This window comes from Colias eurytheme, chromosome 31 (assembly GCF_061535395.1).
Source record: "Colias eurytheme isolate Ceu_HAF_F1 chromosome 31, ilColEury1 Martin Lab GWU primary, whole genome shotgun sequence".
NCBI lineage: Eukaryota > Metazoa > Arthropoda > Insecta > Lepidoptera > Pieridae > Colias > Colias eurytheme.
This window is the reverse complement of record NC_143010.1, coordinates 2205961-2226722: the sequence shown is the minus strand read 5'-3', so window position 1 is coordinate 2226722 and position 20762 is coordinate 2205961. Positions and strand designations below refer to the sequence as shown.

Sequence of the window (20762 nt, the reverse complement as noted above, 5' to 3'; positions counted from 1 at the left end):
CATGTACCACGGGCGAAGCCGGGGCGGACCGCTAGTGAACTATAAAAATGTGTCATCAACTTATACAGTTAAATAAATAAATGAATGGGAGATGGCTTTACAAATAAAAAGTAAAATAGTACACAATAGCTCCTAATTGTTTTAACTTTTTAAGATACACGTAAGATTCGAGATCCTTGATCGTCATACAAAATCGGTGGAAACACCCGGCACATAATGTATGCGTGTGACATATACAATATGTTAATATCTTGACATTTGGACAGTAGGAAGACATTAAAATGTACTAGTCGTGCGGTGCGACTTTGCGCGTGCGCAGATACAATTTAATGTATTTAATATATAAATAAATGACATATATAGACAATATGTTGCGTGCAATAATTATTTAAATGCTGTAGGTATATAACAAAAAGTTTGTATCAAATTTTTTTTTTTTTTTTTTTTTTTTTTTTTTTACATTTAATCACAAATACTTAATTACAATTTTTCACTTATAACTAAATACACTTTTGAGAACAATACACATTAATAAATTTTAAACCTTAAAATACAATAAATACATTCAAATATTAGTCGGTATTCGTGATTAGGTGGACTACTCAGCATTTGCCTCTCCGTGCTAGAGGAGAGGCGCCGGTTTTCAGTAGTCCCCTCGACTTGCTACGCTTGGAGCACCAGAACGGTCTTTTGTGATGTAAAATAAAAAGCTGATAAAATAAATATTTCAAATTTAAAAAAATAGGAGAATATAAATATATTGAAGTGTTTAAATAAAATTGTCAATACATAATATAAACTTACTTGTACATACTTGTTATTTAAATATAAAGGGTTAAGGAATAGATGTAATGAAGTAATTTATACGTATAGATAAGTATAAGAGTGAATATATATACATAATAAAATAAAATAGATACGGCTATACATTCAACGCTACTAGGGCTGGTTAAGAAATTCAGCAAGTATAACTTTTTTGTACTGATGTTTAAAACTGTGCAGTGTTTTGCAATTTCTTATTGGCGGAGGTAAGTTATTCCAGCACCTAGTAGCGCTGTACGTAAAGCTTCCCCTGAAAGCCGCTGTATAGTTTCTGGGGGTTGAAAGCTTATACATGGACGCCCGTGTATCATACATGCGATTGCCATCATCCATCCATGTGAGTTTACTGTAGAGGTAGGCGGGTGCCTTGGTCATGACCACGTTGAATAGTAGGGAGGCTAGGTGCAGTCGCCTACGACTCTCCATATTTAAAACTTTGTTGGACTTTAGGATGGGTGATATATGGGTCCGAGCTGGTATGTCCCAACAAAAACGAGCGCAGGCGTTTTGTATTCGCTGTATGGAGTTTTTAGTGCGTACCAGCAATCTAGGACCATACATCACATCGGCATAGTTGAATTTTGATAGTATGAGTGATTCACAAAGCTTTAAACGTAGGTCTGTGTTCAAATATGACCTAATATTATACAACACTTTCAGGCGGTAAAAGCAGTTTGAAATTATTGAATTAATATGTTTTTCGAATCTAAGTTGTTCGTCGAATATGACCCCTAAGTTACGAGCCTCACGTACACGCTCGATGACAGTGCCTTGAATGTTAAGTACAGGATTTTGCTGCTCGACACTTTTTACCTGTTTTGGTGTACCTAGTATCATGAATTTCGTTTTGTCAGCGTTTAGCTGCAAGGTATTATTTGCTGACCACGTAGAAATTCGATCTAGGTCACCATTTAGTTTTACTAAGCTATTCTGTGTATCATCGGGCTTGAAAGATAGATAAAGTTGTATATCATCAGCGTAGGAATGAAATTTACAACATTGAATATTATCAATAATGTCTGCAGTGTATAAGATAAATAATAGCGGCCCCAGAATTGAGCCTTGGGGAATACCTCGTTCAATAGATCTGCACTGTGAAAACAACCCCGCGCCGTTTTCCCCAGTTATCATAACAGTTTGAGTTCGATTGCTAAGATAACTGCCGAACCATGAGACTGCATTTTGTGTAAAACCATAATAGGATAGTTTAGCCAGCAATAGAGGTATGTTCAGCGTATCGAATGCGCGCGAATAATCGAGGTATACAAGGATTGTGCTCATACCTCTATCCTGTGCTCTAATAATGTTATCCACTACATCCGTTAGCGCTGTAGCAGTTCCACGTTGCCGTCGAAAGCCCGATTGTAAATCCGGTAAGATTCGATTCATCTCAAGGTATTCAACGACTTGTTTGTATACAATTTTTTCCAGTATTTTTGACATGCACGGGAGAATGCTGATTGGCCTTAGATCTTTATATGAATCAGGATGATCTTTTTTTGGTATCGGCTGTACTAGAGCATTCCGCCATAACGCAGGAAAGGTGTTCGAGGATATTGATATGTTAATTATATGTGTTATTATTTTTAAAGTTGTAGGTGTGGTTAATTTTAGCATATCAAGCGAGATATCATCGCTGCCTACAGCTTGGGATGTTAGTTCTCGAATAGCCTTCCATACGTCTTGGTCAGTAACTGGCTTCAAACCAAGGACAGTATCATTATTGTATCGATGTGATTTGTAATACGATATGTATGACGCTGGTGAGTATCTAGGACCTGGAGTGTTCAGAAAATGCATATTAATACTATCAGGATCACGCAAATGGGGCGGTAAGAGCGGTTCTCTTTGCGGCTTTATCCGTATATGTTTTTTTAAATGCTTCCAAAGGACCTTAGGGTTGCTTGTGTTAGCATTAATATAAATATCAAAATAGGCTTTTTTTTTCTCGGTTGAGAGCACCTTTAACATAATTTCTGAGCTCGTTGTAATAGCGTATATGGGACATTTTTTTGGTTAATCTCGCCCGAATTTGTGCCTCGTCCCTATTCTTCATGATTAGTTTAATATTGTGCGTTATCCACGGATATTGTTCTGACTTAACTTTGAATGTTTTTTTCGGTGCGTGAATATCATACAGAGCTAGAACACTGGCAGTGAAGGTAGTTAAAGCTTCGTCCACATTATCAATTGAAAGTATCGCGTCCCAGTCATAGGAGATTAAAGATTGGTTGAAATCAGTTATATTAATATTTTTGAGAGAGCGCCTTGACATCCATTTAGGTTTAGGTTTTTCCTTTATAATATTTAAAATACAAGTTACAAACGCATGATTGCTTAAGTCACTTATGTAATCTACTTCTACCCGAGATACTGAACAGTCTGAACATATTAGATCTAACAAGGTCTCACTATCGCTTTTAAAATGTGTGGGCTTAGTCACATGTTGTTTCAAGTTTGTAGTTATTAAGAAATTGTTAAATTTTATAAAACCAGTAGTTTTTTCACTTAGTATATTAATATTAAAATCGCCTACCAATATCATATAATCACTCCATACAAAAGAGCTGATAGATTCTGTGAGGGCCGCGAAGAAGGTATCAATATCTAGCCAGGGCGGTCTATAAGCGGTTCCGATAACGATTTTTTTACCCCGGGAAATTAATTTGAGCCACATCTGTTCAACCGTGTTTACCTCAGGATGTTTTAAAACATGAATCGTCAGACCATCTCGGACATAAAACCCTACTCCACCACCTCGTGAGCGGACATCAGGCGGGCGTGGGCGGTGGCGCAAGCGGTAACCAGGCACCGCTGGCGCACGTCCCTCTTCGCCGGCGCGGAGCCAGGTCTCATTAATGGCCATAATATCTACAGCGTGGCGCATGATTGCGGCTAGAAACTCGTCATGTTTATTTCCCAGCGATCCGGGGTTAAGAAAACCAATTTTTAACTTGCTAACTACACCAAAAATAATAAATAGTGATAATTATTTGTAATACAAGACATTGATACCTTATAAATGTATACGCTATTGTAAGTATGAGAGATTTTTGAAATGTATTTATTTTCTATATATATTAGTAGGTACTTCAAAAAGTTGATAATAATTAAATAAATTGTATATGTTTTTTTCGGTTTTATTACGTGTATATAATATAATGTAGATGTAGATAGATAATATTGTGTCTTTTGAATTTGAAATATAGTATATATTTGACAAGAAATAATTTTATAGAATAAAAGTGTTAGTAAATAGCATATTATTATATCATACACACCAAGTTCAGTTATTGTACACAAAAGACGCTTATCAAACCATATAATATTCCTTGTTAAGGTCGTATAAAGATGACAAATAACAAAACCATTACAAAATTGTTTAGTTACATTATTTAAAGATAACTTAACGGTTACTTCAGATAAACAGTATATTTTTCTTTTATTTTTATACGTATAAATGATAACTATAAAATAAGTCAGTAATATTTTTAACAGACTGATTGACCATTCCAGATAGCATATGATTGTCGATTTTATAAACAGTAATGTGATGAATTTAGTAAAAATAATTAACAAACAGTCTCCGAACCAAAAACCGATTTCAGATCATCGTCTGAATGAATACGGTAAGCCTTAGATTGAGGTTCTTTTCTAGCGTATATATACCCTCCGCGGGTCCATACATATCTCCATTTTTTCGCACTACCCTCTTGACGAGCTAAGTAAAATAGCCTACGATTTATACTCGTTAGGCGTTCATTGATATAGAATCGGTGGGGCGCGCCGGCGATGCCAGTACCTGCAGTGTCAGTCGCCCGCCGTACGCGCGCAGCACGTAACATCTCGTCGCGCAGGTGTCTCCGCGTAAAACGTACTACCATCGCGCGCGCACGCACACGGTCTTGGGATTCATTCTGTGGTACACGCGTAGATCCGCTTCTCTCCGCGCTCACTATATCACTTTCTTCTAAGCATATGCCTATTTTTTTAGCTAACGAAATGACTATATGTGTGGGATTTTCGCCATTGCTTTCGGGCAAACCCGTTATCTCCACATCGTTAATAAGATTTCGTTGCTCGGATTCATTCAAGCGTTTTTGGAGAAGGTTGATACTACTATTTAATTCCACTATTTGCTTATTTTGTGACTCCAATTTTAACACTTTATCCTCGATAATATCAAGTCTACTAGTAAATTCTGAGACAATATTTGCTAGCTTGGACATCTCATTTCGAAAACCCGAAAGTTCTGTGCGTAATAGTTTGTAATTCCGATCAGTATTTAGTACGTGGAACCCGGGACAACAAAATAGAGCTATATGACATATCTTCTTAATATATATGTATATAAATCTCGTGTCACAATGTTTGTCCTCAATGGACTCCTAAACCACTTAACCGATTATAATAAAATTCGCACACCATGTACAGTTCGATCAAACTTGAGAGATAAGATAGTTTAAACATGTAGGTACCACGGGCGGAGCCGGGGCGGACCGCTAGTGCCTATCTATGTTTTTCGTCCGCGTTTTAAATTTATAATTTAATTTTTTAAGAATACCAGCTGTACTTAAAACCATATTAACACGAATATGTTACCTTTTTAAATAAATACTTACAGAAAACTTAAAAAGGCAATTATTCGAAGAGCGATAAGGAATAAGATCACATTTCAAGCCTATGTATAGAGTAAAACAGACGTAACTATTATGTAAAATATTACATTTGAATAATAATAAATTATAATCTATTAAATTATGCAATTTATCGATTTTTAATGTAAATAATTCAAGATGTCTTTTAAATAAGCGGTTTGTAGAACGAAATTAAAAGGGGAAGTATAATATAATGGTATAACTGATTTGATGTGACTGGTTTTTATTAATCACATATTAGTGACATAGCTATTGAGATTCTTAAAGAATATTGATACGGTATGTATTCTACTCAAGCGATAGACAAGCCAAGGTTCGTGATCCCCGTCAAAGGGAGACGCCCTTGCGCATGTCGCTACCAGGGTGAACCTTCCGTTCACCCACGCGTTCGCATTAAGATATAGCAGCCCTTCTGGCTAACATCGAGAGACACCACAAAAAAAAGGGATGATATCTGAAGCAGTAGTATAAAATTGTGATAAAAACAAATTGACATATTTCATTATATTATGCTGCTGTTGTCACTTTCACATTTAGTTTTTTCAACGGAAATTAACTGTTTTAATGAAGTACATAATTAAATTTTGAGTAATAAAACCTTGAATAGAAATGCAAGTTAGAAACTAATGAATACATGTATCGTAAAGTTGTCAACGAATTTTCATTTGCTGAAAGAAATAGAAACTCTATCCTAACTTAAGACCTTTTCTTAAAAACTTTATTTTTTGTAGCATCATTAATTTAATAATTTATAATATTGAACAGATCGAAGAGAAACACTATCCACTGATAAAAAAAGAAGTCCTATTCTATACTTAATTGAATTTTGTTTCTCAAAATTGTAATTAATAATTCTACAGGCAATGTGCATATAACAACCATAAAACAACACAATGAAACTCCTTCTGTGATATTTATCGATAATTTAAAACCAAAGTGTAGTAAATACCGTAGTACGAAGATGTGTCACTAAGTGTATAGTATATAGTGTAAGTAGTGTGTAGTGTAAAGTCGTAGTGTGTAGTGTGATTATGACAGCCGGCGTGGCGACCAAACGCAAGTCGCGATCGAGGAGGAGTTGGGCGAGGATCGAGACGGATGGACAGGTGATTGTGTTTCCAATGTATTGGGTAAACGCTTTGAGAGGAAGAACGGGGCAGGATTTCACGTCAACGTGAAGATTTTTTTTAGATAACTCTTAATTATCATAAATATATACATATCAGCAGATCTCCATGCTATATTATCACAAAAACATGTGTTCGCACAGTGATTACAATAAAGGTGTTACCTAGGTAATATATTATAACTTACCATATTATATAGGTTATGTTTATGTGAAATACAGGATCGTGGCGTATTACATTGATAACTCAGTGATGAAAGGACAAAAATGTACCGGCCATTATACGTCATGTGTACTTTAATCTAGGCTCAAAAAACCATACAGTTTGTTAAACTGCTCTATTGACCCAGGTAGTCAATAGAAATCTGACGTTGCCTGGCTACTGTTTCCGGAATAATATGGTACCCTTGAAAGATCTTGACCTATTTGTCTTCCATCTAACCTTAACAACCGTGTATTATTATTCTAACATGCTGCTCCCTTGTCCACAGGCATCAGACTTCACCGATATAGGCGATTGGCCCACGCTTGGCGCGGCGGTCGCCGGTGCGAGATGTCACTCCACGCCGCCGCCGCACGACGCCGATCCGGCGCATCATAATGGGAATGCGGTAAGGCAGTTTATAGGCAAAGTTACTACAAATTACAGACTGGTCGAGTTTTGGAGCTCAAAGGAATAGACGTAGTACATAGCATCTTAATCAATGGGTGCTAAATGTTTTCTTTGATTACTGGAAAACTTTGTAGTTGAGATTAAAAACCACACGTGTTCACCTTTACCTCCATAAAACAGAATTTGATATGAGACCATATTAAAATTATCATCAGCAGCAAGCCAAACTTGTTTCCATTGCAGTATATACCTGCAGCTTGCTATGTTAAACTTAAATAAACTCAAACATTTATTTATGCAATTAGACTTCTAGAAACAATATTGAATCGTCACAGCATAGTTTTACTTACTACTTTTTTGGAATTCAGTTATGTGGTAAAGGCAAGAAACCATCGAGCTGACGCCGACGAAGTAGTTGCCATTTTTCTTGGACATGCCGATTTCCTCACAATGTTTTGCTTCAAAGAATATTTTTCCTAAAAGCTTTGCTCTTATAGATGCTAGAGATAATTACAAATTTCTAAAAAAGTTTTTCTTCATAATGTTTTCGGACAATGTACATTAAGGTAATACACCGATTTCAGTAAAGCTTTTGACAAAATCTCCCATCCCATACTATTACAAAAACTTTCAGCTTATGGAGTTACTGGCTCGTTGCTACATTGGCTACAATCGTACATAACAGGTCGAGAGTTTTTTGTTGTCGTAAATGGCTTCACATCAAATGTCCATCATATTACTTCTGGTGCTCCGCAAGGATCCCATTTGGCACCAATCCTTTTCAACATTTATGTAAATGATCTACCCCATTGTTTCTCTTTCTCTGAGGTTTTTTTATATGCAGATGATCTTAAATTTGCCAAAAAAATCGATAAACCAAGTGATACCTGCCTTCTACAGGAAGATCTTAATCGGCTTATTCAATGGTGTGCACTCAATGATATGCAGTTGAACCCCAAAAAATGTTACCATATGAAATTTTCTAGAAAGAACTCTGCAGTGCATTCAAAGTATTACATTGGAAACCAGGTAGTGCAGGAGGTAGACACAATCAGGGACCTCGGTGTCCTGTTTGATAAATCCCTGACCTTTCTACCTCATATTGAGAATGTAACAAAAAAAGCCTCCCAAATGCTAGGGTTCATTTTAAGAAATACAAAAAATTTTGGTTTGGTCCGAACTAAAATTATTTTATACAACTGCTTGGTACGAAGCGCCTTGGAATACTGTAGTTCCGTTTGGAGACCCCACTATGCTACTCACATGCTAAGACTAGAAAGGGTACAAAAAAGATTCCTATGGCACTTAGCTTTTTCTGAAGGGAAGCTGAGACAACTACCCACATATAAAACACGCTTAAACCATTTTAAAATACGTGCTTTGCATATACGTTACAGCATTATTGATGCATCGTTTCTATACAAACTTCTAAGAAATAAAATTGACTGCCCCAGTTTATTGAGCCAAATCAGATTTCGCGTGCCATATAGATATCCCCGTAACTGTATCACACCTTTTTACCCTCCAATACGACGAACTGTTCTTGGTTCTAATTCACCACTTCTTAAAATGTATAAAATTTTGAATGAATGTAGTGATTTAATAGATATAAACTATGATAGCCTCAGTATATTCGTGAACAAAATCTCAGAACACTATATTAATTTAATTTAGGATCGCTTAGCTTAGCTTATACAAATTTAAAATGTTTAGTCAATTTAGATTTATAAGTTAAATATTTAATTTTTTTTTGTTTTCTCATAGATATCTCAACGTAAAAAAATAATTTAGATGTAAGATACTATCACTGTTTTCTTTTTTAATTTTTTTTTTCCAATTAATCCTTGTATTGTCATAACATGTAACCGTTTTATTTCGCATGTGGTGTTAGCCTTTAAGTAGTTATTACATTTATGTAAGTTATTTTGTAATCTTTTTTTCTGTATGTTTGTATTGATGTAAATAACTGTTGGCTGACCTTAAATAAATAAATAAATAAATAAATAAATAAATAAATAAGGTGATTCCTACGATCTGTTCCCAGCCAATGTCCCGCTAGATGGCGCTGAATTCTACATTTCTAGTTTATTTGAGTTTTTGCGTAATTGGAAAAGATTAAGGTCGTAGGAATAGTCATGGCGGTTACTGAATATTATATTTTATTGAAATATGTCATATCATTGCCTTAAAATCCACCCAATTCGGTAAAAAAATGCATTATAACATCTGTCATTGCATACAGGGTCGTTTACACACACAGACGTATACAAAAATGATAAAGATTTAAGTCTAGATGGCGTGAATGTAAAACAAGTAGGATTGTTATAAAAATAAAAGTTATATTTGTTGGCGTAAACTATTTTGTTGTAATTTTGGGAAATAAATAATGTCAAAATTGATTACAATAAAACGCAGTTTTATTTTATTACATTACACTATTGTTTTTTTTATCAAAACATGTATTTGAAGTAGCATATACCTATGATATAATATTATGCTAAGAATAATTATTCATACAACAACAAATCTAAAACACTATTTAGTATGGAAAAAAACCAGGAAGGTGAAAAAGATATTTACGATTTCGACGCACTCGACTTTTAGTAAAATATAGTAGGTAAAAATTAAACAATGGTAATGTAAATTCTAAACAAACTACTACCAAAATACAATTAGAACAAAAATCATTTGACTTGTTTATTTCACCCAGAGGCCAGAGGCGGCTCGTGACAAAATTGTATAGGTGTTCACTTGAAATAAAACAACGAAAATACAATAGCGTTCGGGATGATTTATTACAAAAAAATGAGCACCACATTTTATAAATGTCTATAACACTAAAAATTACAAAGTACAGGCTATTTCAAAACGAATTCAATGACTAGGTATCAATAATTAGTAAATCACCGAATTTGCATTCGCGAGCGTAGGTATCCATAGTGTTTGTCACTGACGGTCACTGACCTCTATAACTTATAGTTATAGAGGTCAGTGGTGTTTGTTGTGTAAACATGTATGTATTTGAGTAGTTAGTAGCATATTATATTCTGAATTTCTGATCCATGCCTATTCACTCAAAACTAATAACACTAATGATTTGTAACAGTAAATTATTTCAATAGGTAGGTATTTGAACATTTCCCAACAAGACGTAAGAATAATTATTCGTAGGTATACAAGATACAATAACAAATCTAATACACTATTTATTATTTTATTATTTACTAGCGGTCCGCCCCGGCTTCGCCCGTGGTACATGTTTACGTTTTCTCTCCATAAGAAGTAATAGCTAGAGAGCTAGCGCAAAGCTACCTGTATGTATTTGACCAGACCTGGATTTTTGTGTGTTGATTCCCCTATACCTACTATACATGAGATGAGGAGTCACTAAGCCCAGAGTGGTGGACGGGGCGCGCGCTTAGGTAAGACAGGTGGAAATTTTTGGCGAACTTTGAAACCATTTGACCACGTCTGCCATTTTGATATTTGAAAATAGATTATTATTACTATCGGAAAATAACAATGGCAGACCATTATCACGCGGATAACATTCTGGCAGACACTTATGAAAGTGCTGAAAAAAATACAATTTTGAAAGTATTTGACCAGATCTGCCATTCATATATTTTATTTATTAGGGTCTTAAAAACTTATTTTCGAAACGGCAGACATTTTCATTGCGTACAGACTTCAGCAGACAACAAAACTTTACAGACTTCAGCAGTCAACAAGACTTAGCTTCTACATGGTCAGATGTATATATGTATTACGTTCCCTGACCTTACATCAATGATTTACTTTATTAATGTTTTTATGGTCATTTACATTTAATTTTGAAAACTATGGAATAAAATTTATAAATTTGATGATACAAAACTAAATATACATTTGTAAAGAATCTCAAATATAAAGTTGTGTTGCAAATAACAAATCATCATTTAAATATTTAGTTTATTTCTTTATTTAAGAAACAATTAACAATTACAAAACAACATAAAAAAACACGCATGCATTTATTGAAATGTTCATTCATCATCACTATCGTATGGCGTTGTGTGACTCGTCTTCATAATCCATTGAATCGGATTCTGTAAAAGTAAAACGTAAATTATATAATAAAAGAAATGAGTCATTATAAACTTACCTAGTAAGGCAATGCCTTTGATGTCGCACGATGCCGCCGCGCCGCCAGTGTAGGTACTTCTGCTGCTACATGAAAATATGCTAGGGTTGCAACAAATGGGAAATAAAACAATTGTGATTATTACTATTATGATGTAATCATTTATTCATATTATGTACATTCAAAACAATTGCTATTATTAAATCTGATGTAATTATTTTTTCATAAATATATAATTATTATTAATTACATAATATATTGCACTGTGAAATATTTACGTATCACTTTATTTTTGATGTTCTTAATTGTCTTTTATAAAATTTAAGTGACGCATTCGCATTGGGATCAACAATCCGATAAGAAAAGAATGGAGACAACATATACATAGCTTTGATTTCAATTCTACAGATACAAAATATACAATCTATCTAAAATGATACAACGGATGTTTCCTGCGTTTTCTCGTCAAAATACCGAAACAACGTAATTATTGTATAGTAGTTGGGCGTGCAAGTAAAAAAACAAATGAAAAGTGTTTTCCATATGATTATTTATTAAATTTACGCGATTAAGAATAATTTCAACGATACAATTTAGTAACCGAGAATTCAGAGGATTAAAGAAAATACCTGCCTGATCATTTTATCAAACTCTAAAAGAATTATGGTTATTTCGCATCACTCGGTTTATTAGTTTGGTAATAATTATTAAAGGTAGTTACAACCCTAGCCATTGAGTCGAACGGTAGGCAACACAATATCGACTTTGTGCGGGTACATATGGTACATTTCTTCTTGCTGTGAAGCGTAATTATTATTATTAAGATTTTTTAGGCTATTTTGAATCAGCTGTTCTAATTTAATTCTAGAAATTTATTAAAACGTGATTTTTTTAAAAGTATATTATGAGTTTATAAATACCTCAACCAATAGTTATTGTGTCCTATCCTCATTTCTTTATATCTTGGTAGTTAACTAAAGTGTTAAATTTACATAACCTCAACAACAACATTTACACTGCCACTGCACTAAAACTAAACTAACTAGCTCTCTAGCTATAAGAACCATCCTCGTACTTCAAGGGATATAATAAAAAAAGAATTATCGAAATCGGTTCAGCCGTTCTCGAGTTATGCGCTTACCAACACATTTTGCGATTCATTTTTATATATAAGACTAGCGGTCCGCCCCGGCTTCGCCCGTGGTACATGTTTACGTTTTCTCTACATAAGAACCATCCTCGTACTTCAAGGAATATAATAAAAAAAGAATTATCGAAATCGGTTCAGCCGTTCTCGAGTTATGCGCTTACCAACACATTTTGCGATTCATTTATATATATATGGGTGATTATACAAAAATGGGGTAACTTTTGAGGATATTTTGTTTACTATATTTTTTATATCAGATTGTTACAAATTAGGGTGTATATGATAGCTAATCTAATGAATATATTGTTCCGAATCGGGCCAGCCAGTTTTTTAAGTAGATTGTGAGATATTTTAAATTTTCTGAAATTGGCCTCCAGGGGACTGACGAGGCTAACATGGTACTGATAAAAAACACAATTTTGTAATATTCTTAAAGAAATTGAATGAAAATTACTACAAATCTCTCAGTTTTAATAATGGCACATGTCTTTTAAGTATTAAAATCACTTAGTTACGTTTAAAAATGATAATTAATAATATGTGATACTGGGAAAAAACAATGTCTCAAGTTTCAAAACAGCCTTCTGACATTTAACGCTACGTGAATATTCTTACTCTCTTACTTAACTTTTTCTACTTTGACTTAGTTTTAATTGATATTTCAAGTAATTCACAAACAATAGAAACAAAAAACGGCCAAGTGCGAGTTGGAGTCCTAAAAAACCTATTTTTTATTATGTTTGTAACTAAAAATTTACACTTTTAGCAATTTTTCCTTATCTGTGTTATAAAGACGTTGCTATTTTCCAAGTAGAAGTAAACTATATAGCAGTTTATAGTAGACTGTATACACTGCAAGCATCCTGTGTGTTTTTTTATTCCCTTGCGAATATTTAATTTTGCGGAAATTTGCAGTATTAACGGATGTAGGTATCTTTTGATTGCGTTGCGTTATAAGTTTGATTTTTTTACAGCCCCAAGGGTTCTTAATCTTGAGTATCCAATATAAATTTCAGATTGATACCTCCACGCGTTCCAAAAAAAACGTCTTAACAGACAAACGGTCAACAAAGTAATCCTATAAAGGTTCTGTTTTTTCCTTTTGAGGTTCGGAGCCCTAAAAATCTACCAATATTTATGTTAAAAGTACTAATTATAGTAAAATTAAAAACCAAAGTCTCGAATGAAAGTCTCATCTGAGTTTTCATAAGAGCCCCTTGACATTTTTATAATGTTATTAAGTATATTAATTAACTTTTATGTTATTATGAGGTAATTTTACTTCACAGTAATATACGTATACGTATTTATCTGATAAATATAAAAAGCTATGCCCTGAAAGCATCAAAATCAATAATTAAAATAAAATAAGATCTTTTTTAATAAAATTATTAGTAGTTTGTTTCAATAGCTCTTTTCTTTGCTACTTTTTCTTAAATGTTTCTTCCCTAGTCAAATTCAGGTTCTTTTAGAGTGGCGCATGATGTTTTAAACTGAAATATAAAATAGAAATGCTTATACCAATAGCAATCAAGATAAAAGTTCTCAAAAACGACAGAATCATCAGTACTATGGGGTCGCGTCAGTCCTCTGGCACGATATCTGACAAAGGACTGATGCCAGCGGATTGATGAAAAGGGACTTAATATGAGGTTATAATCACAAATTATGTTTTTTTGCCTAATTTCTAATATCAACAAACTATATTTTTACAAATCATAGTTAACCATTTATAAATGAAAATAAAAATCGGATTAACAATAAAATAACGACTCACCATAGGACTGAAATGTTGACTGGCGCAGCAAGATTTTAGAGGACAAACACAACCCTTGCGCTGGTACAGTTATGACGGCCGTCAAAATATGCGGTGCACAAGTAACTTCATTACCAACATTAATACTTAGACAGGGATTTGACCTCGACTTGGTGATATTTAGCGAGAATTTCGAATTTAAAAAACACACAACGGACTGACTAGTGAAAACGATGACAAAGTTTAATTTTATTTTTTAAATAAAATGGAAAACATTGCGTTATGAAATTTGTAGTATATAATACTATGTACATCAAAGATTGTAGTGTTTTTGTAAGTTTTCTTAAATCGATGATAATGTTTAAACGATAGTCACTTGATTGTTGGTTTTCGGAGTTGTGACATGCCAAAGTACTGACATTTGAGGTATTAATTTATTTTTTTTATTCATTTGTATTTTAAATAAAGAAGTGAAATTGAGTGACCAAATAAAGGACGCTTCATTGTTTTAAAATAGATTGTTATTTGAATAAAATATAATAAGACTTTGTTTAAATTGGCTGATGACATCGAGTTACCCCATTTTTGTATAATCACCCATATATACTAGCGGTCCGCCCCGGCTTCGCCCGTGGTACATAATATTTACGTTTTCTCTACATAAAAACCATCCTCGTACTTCAAGGAATATAATAAAAAAAGAATGATCGAAATCGGTTCAGCCGTTCTCGAGTTATGCGCTTACCAACACATTTTGCGATTCATTTTTATATATAAGAATTTTTATATATAAGATAAGATTATGTGAAAATAACCAGGAAGGTGAAAAACATATTTACGAAAACATAGTAACATAATACCTATGGCTGTCGCTAGTCGCTACAATAATTATATTTCAATTTTATCTTTTTATACCTAGTAGAACTGGCCGACGAATAAAAAAAATCGTATTAGAATAAATACAATAAATTACGGAACAAAAAAAGGATTGTAACTGAATTAGGTATGTTTGTTTCTGGGCGCACCGTTTTCGACGACGCGACGCGCGACGTAAGCGTATAGGTATAGGTACCTACTTTGCTAAAACAAACTAATAAAATTGTGTGTCTGTCTGAAAATTCGGAAAAGCATATTTTGCAAGTTTGTAATTACTTTGATAGTTTACCGATTTATAATAATTGTAATTGTAATTGTATAATATATAATTTGCAATGTGGTGAAATTTCATAAAAATCACGGGCCAATTTTTTGTTTTGAATCCCACCGAAAATATAATTGCGTTATTAGAATAATTAATTACTATACGGTATACCTACCCACGATCAATTATTACAATATAGTCTCAAATGCATACTAGAGAAATATTGCAATTTGATTCAATTAAAATGCATAGCATACAAAAATAAATTCACAACACAAGAAATTCCGCGCGCAAATCATAGCGCGTGTCAATGAAATCAAGAATGTTTTATATCAAGCCGACGCGGACGACGACGCGACGCCGAACAAAAGTACCTACGACGGACGACCACGCTTCGAGTTGCCAAACAACATGAGTAATAAATTGTTTACAAAAAAAACAAGTTTTCCATTTTTCTGTATGAGTAGACAGAACTTCAAAACGCCACCTGCTACGGTTTATATTATGAACGATTGTTATAAAAATAAAAGTTATATTTGTTGGTGTAAACTATTTTATTGATCAATAATTTTGGAATTTAAAATTGTCAACATTGATTACAATAAAACGCAGTTTTATTTTATTACACTATTGTTTTTTTTATCAAAACATGTATTTGAAGTACCATATAATATTATGCTGATCCAAGCATTTTCACTCAAAACTTATATCACTAATGATTTGTAAAAGTAAATTATTTCAATATACATTTCATAACCAACATGTAAGAATAATTATTATTATTCCTACCTACAACAACAAACCTAAAACACTATTTACTATGGGAAAATAACCAGGAAGGTGAAAAACATATTATTATTTACGATTTCGACGCACTCGACTTTTAGTAAAATATAGTAGGTAAACATAATATTATGGTTTTGATTTTTGCTACTAGTATAAGAAAACTGCGTGTTCAAACTACTTGTTTGTCTGTCTGAAAATTCGGAAGTACTTTGGTAGTTTACCGATTTATAATAATATTGTATATATCGTTGTTTAAAAAATATTCAAACACAATAAAATATGATATACTGATTTATCACTGGTTTCAGTGATGAACTGATGAGTCAATTATAGCCACTATACTTTCGTCATACGTGTGTATGATTGATGTGATTTGCAACGTGGTGATATTTCAGAAAAATCACGGGTCAAATTGTCCCACCGAAAATATAACTGCGTTATAAGAATAACTATACCTACGATAAATTATACATAATACAATATAGTCTCAAATGCATACTAGTGAAATATTTTATTTGAATCAATAAAATAAAAAAATAAATAAAAAATAATAATAATACAAAAATAAATTCACAACACAAGAAAATCCGCGCGCAAATCATAGCGCGTGACAATGAAATCAAGAACTTTCGAGCCGACGCGGACGACGAAGGAGCCTAACAAAAGTACCTACAATCATAGGCGGCTCGTGACAAAATTGTATGGCCGTGTTCACTTGAAATAAAACAACGAAAATAGGTACCTACAATAGCGTTAGCAGTACAAAAAAAATGAGCACCACATTATAAATGTCTATTTATACACTAAAAATTATAGAGTATTTCAAAACGAATTCAATTATTATTTAGCAATAATTAGAAAATCCCCGAATTTGCATTCGTGATCGTATTCATAGTGTTTGTCTACACTAATATTATAAAGAGGAAAACTTTGTTTGTTTGTTTGATTGTAATGAATAGGCTCATAAACTACTGGACATTTTACCAATGTTTGCAAGTTTGTGATTACTTTGATAGTTTACCGATTTATAATAATTGTATACTTATATCATTGTTTAAAAATATTCAAACACAATATGATATAGGTACTGATTTATCACTGGTTTCAGTGATGAACTGATGAGTCAATGTTAGCCACAATACTAATCACTTTCGTCATACATGTGTACGAACTATGATTGATGTGATTTGCAATGTGGTGAAATTTCATAAAAATCACGGGCCAATTTTTTGTTTTGAATCCCACCGAAAATACATATATTACTAATTGCGTTATTAGAATAATTAATTACTATACCCACGATCAATTATTACAATTTACAATATAGTCTCAAATGCATACTAGAGAAACATTGCAATTTGAATCAATTAAAATGCATAGCATACAAAAATAAATTCACAACACAAGAAATTCCGCGCGCAAATCATAGCGCGTGTCAATGAAATCAAGAATGTAATTTTATATCAAGCCGACGAGCGACGACGCCGAACTAAAGTACCTACAGTACCATTTACCTTCAGTGTACAATACAGTTTACAGACCTACGACGGACGAACAATAATGAGTAATAAATAAAAAAAAACATAGTTTCTAAGGTCATTAGTTTTATTTTATTTTATTGTTATTTTCTTTGAACGATTGGAAATGAAATTACTCAATTTTTACACAGAACTTTGATTTATTAGAATTATGCTCATTATGCATAAGATAACGAACGCGAATGCACGACATCTAGCGCGTCAATGTCTAAACATCGCCTTTCGTTTAGACATTGACGCGCTAGATCTGTAATAAGTATATAGTCTATGCGCTAGATGTCGTGCTTTATGTCGTGTTTTGCTTGGCAAAAGTCACGCACACTACTGTTGAAGTGTCAAATTTTTCCGGTATTTTACTGTTGTTTTTCTAAGTAAATATTGTAAATTATTGATTAAAAAGGTCGAACGCGCACACATTTCATTATAGAGAAGTGATAAAATGATTAGTTTTAAAGAAATAGTGTCTGTGTTAAGTGTTTAGAGGTAATCAAAAATGTATGGAGGGACGGTCGGAACATCAACCTTAAGGCATAATTCTGTAAAGTGGTCAGTGACTAGCAAGATCTGTAAGTGTTTTGGCAAGCAAAATAGGTCGCGTAAATGAATTGCCTTAGTTAGTGTATGTGCTTTATCGATAAAAGAAAGGGGTGTTTTTTGTAGGCGCACTAATGTGAACTTTAGGAAATTGGTAGAAGTGGAAATAGGATATAGCATTTTGGCCATAATGTTTCTTGAAGTTATTGGCTAGGATATGTGAAATTGCCTAAGATCAATAATTTGAATAATTATGGTCGCCTGTTGTGCTCTTCTGACTTCTTTTTAAATGTATAAAATTAACAGTATAGTTTGGGTGCACAATAACGCATTTTGATTTTACTTGACAGGGTTAAATACCATAAAATTTATTCTTGTTGAAATTTCTCCTGTAAATACCATAAATCTAATTGAACTGTCCACCACATTCCAGGACCAAGAACGCAAACCACCAGAAGAGGCGCCGAAGCCAGAGAAGGTGGAACATCATAACCATCACCAGTCGACGCCGGGCGAGAGGCATCCGCCGAACGAGCGCAACAAGAGCTCCGGTATGTTGAATGAATGAATAGAAAGAAAGAAAATACGTTAATTATGGACACATGCACATAAAAATTGCCTTCAAAAATATGTACAAAAATTTGATTTTAACTTAATGATTTTAGTTAAGTGTAAAAATACCTGTAATACAATTCACGAGTTATGAATACGCGTGTGTATTATGAGGGTAGTTAAGGAAAAAAAAGACCAAACGTTGTACATGAAAATTATTGATATTGAATTTGACAAGATAATTTGTTTCATGTTTTACTAATATTTAGTGGTTAAAATTAATAAAAAATCCTATCCATAGGTTGCCTGGTAGAAATCGCCTAGTAGCGATAAGGCCGCCTTTTAAGCTTTATAACCTTTTTTCTGTTTCTTTTTTTATATGTAATTACTTGGTGCTGAATAAAGTGTATTTATCTACTTCTACTATATAAAAATAAGTCGGGTTTTCCTTCCTGACGCTATAACTCCAGAATGCACGAACCGATTTCCACGGTTTTGCATTCGTTGGAAAGGACTCGGGCTCCGTGAGGTTTATAGCAAAGAAAAGGTGTCTCTGGTGGCGAAACGGAGTTCGCCCGTTTTACTAGTTATGATTAAAAAAACTCAATTTCTCTATATAAAACAGTTGTTTCTCTAATTCCAGGAGGCGGTAAAGGCGGCAGCAAGTCCGGCAAGCACAAGTGGGTGCCGCTCGATATAGACGTGAAAGCGGCGCGGCCGGGCAAGCACGCGCAGCACGGCTCCCGGGCTGATGGTAAGTGAACATGCTGTATATAGGACTTTTTGAAAAGTGCGGGTAGATTTTCAACCAATGAAAAGCAGAAGAAAGAAGAGGTCCTGCATTTATACAGAATGTACATATTTCTATACAGAATGTACATATTTCATCTTTATAATTGATCCTAACGATCAACACAAAATAAAAACTCGAACCAAAATGGAAGATTGTAAGTGAATATAGAAAATCTTCAAAAATGATGACATAGTTAACTTGAATAATTTTTCTATTTTTAGGTAATAATAATAATTTTCTGCGGCATTGAAAGTACTTTTTCGCAAAATTCCACCGCATATCCTTTTATATTTATGGTGTAAGTTCTAAAACACTTATTTCTATTCCCACGCACAGACACAGTATCGCTCAACGGCGAAGAACGCGGGCGCTTCGCCCCCGGCGGAGGACGGGGGCGGGGCTCCGCCCGCGGCCGCGGAGCCCGACGGCCCGGAGCCCGACCCGCTAGTGTGCACGCGCATCCACATGCCGTGTACCACCACCCGGAGTTCCATCATGATATGCCGCAGGTATATATGTACACACACACATAACATGTAGGTAGACACACACGCTCATGAAAACACGCTGTATAGTGCGAAATGCACCTTGTATACTATATACAGATATCAGATACACACACGCTCTTTATAGTGCGGATAATATGCACACACATGCATGTACACATTACACATGCTGTATAGTGCGCTCGTGAAACAACATGTTAAGTTTGGGTAGTATACACACTATACAGGGTGTCCCACTGTTGGTATACTAAGCCCAAAGGAGGTTATAGATTTGCATACGCTAAGTACGTAAAAAATACTTAAAAAATTCCAGACGCATTTTTTTTCAAGTAGATGAATTCTTAAAACTCTATGTGTACACCCATAACAAGCAACCCGCCCAACTTTGTCACCAGCACATGAGCTATCGTTTAATATTATGTTTTCATAGACAAAATGCTCACATTAGAGAAGCGGTATATGCCGGCTGCGCGAAGCTAGAGAAGAAAACATGGATTTTCAGGAAAAATTTAGCAAAAAATTTTTGACGTAATTTTGATGTTTTAGTATTTTTTACGTGATCAGTGTATGCAAAACTACAAGTCTCTTCACGCTTAGTATACCAATAGTGGGACACCCTGTATAGATACACACACATGTATACAACCTGTATAATGCGAATAGA

The 20762-nt window shown here is 33.9% G+C and overlaps 2 protein-coding genes and 1 long non-coding RNA gene across 3 annotated transcripts in view; 1 reads left to right on the top strand and 2 right to left on the bottom strand.

Moving 5' to 3' along the window:
- Positions 1–5051, bottom strand: part of LOC149895418 (uncharacterized) — a 29942-nt gene extending 24891 nt beyond the window's left edge. Inside the window, exons 1-2 of the mRNA XM_090118739.1 lie at positions 4625–5051; positions 3550–3783 (exon numbers count right to left, since the gene is read on the bottom strand). Of these exons, the coding sequence (XP_089974865.1) occupies positions 3550–3783; positions 4625–5051 (661 nt within the window). The remainder of the gene's footprint in view (positions 1–3549; positions 3784–4624) is intronic.
- Positions 1–20762, bottom strand: part of LOC149895407 (uncharacterized) — a 270965-nt gene that overhangs the window by 81686 nt on the left and 168517 nt on the right. The gene's annotated exons all lie outside the window — the stretch shown is intronic.
- LOC149895417 (la-related protein 1-like) overlaps positions 1–20762 on the top strand; it is a 98157-nt gene that overhangs the window by 55078 nt on the left and 22317 nt on the right. Inside the window, exons 4-7 of the mRNA XM_090118935.1 lie at positions 7098–7217; positions 18681–18798; positions 19443–19553; positions 19929–20101. Coding sequence (XP_089975061.1) covers positions 7098–7217; positions 18681–18798; positions 19443–19553; positions 19929–20101 — 522 coding nt within the window. The remainder of the gene's footprint in view (positions 1–7097; positions 7218–18680; positions 18799–19442; positions 19554–19928; positions 20102–20762) is intronic.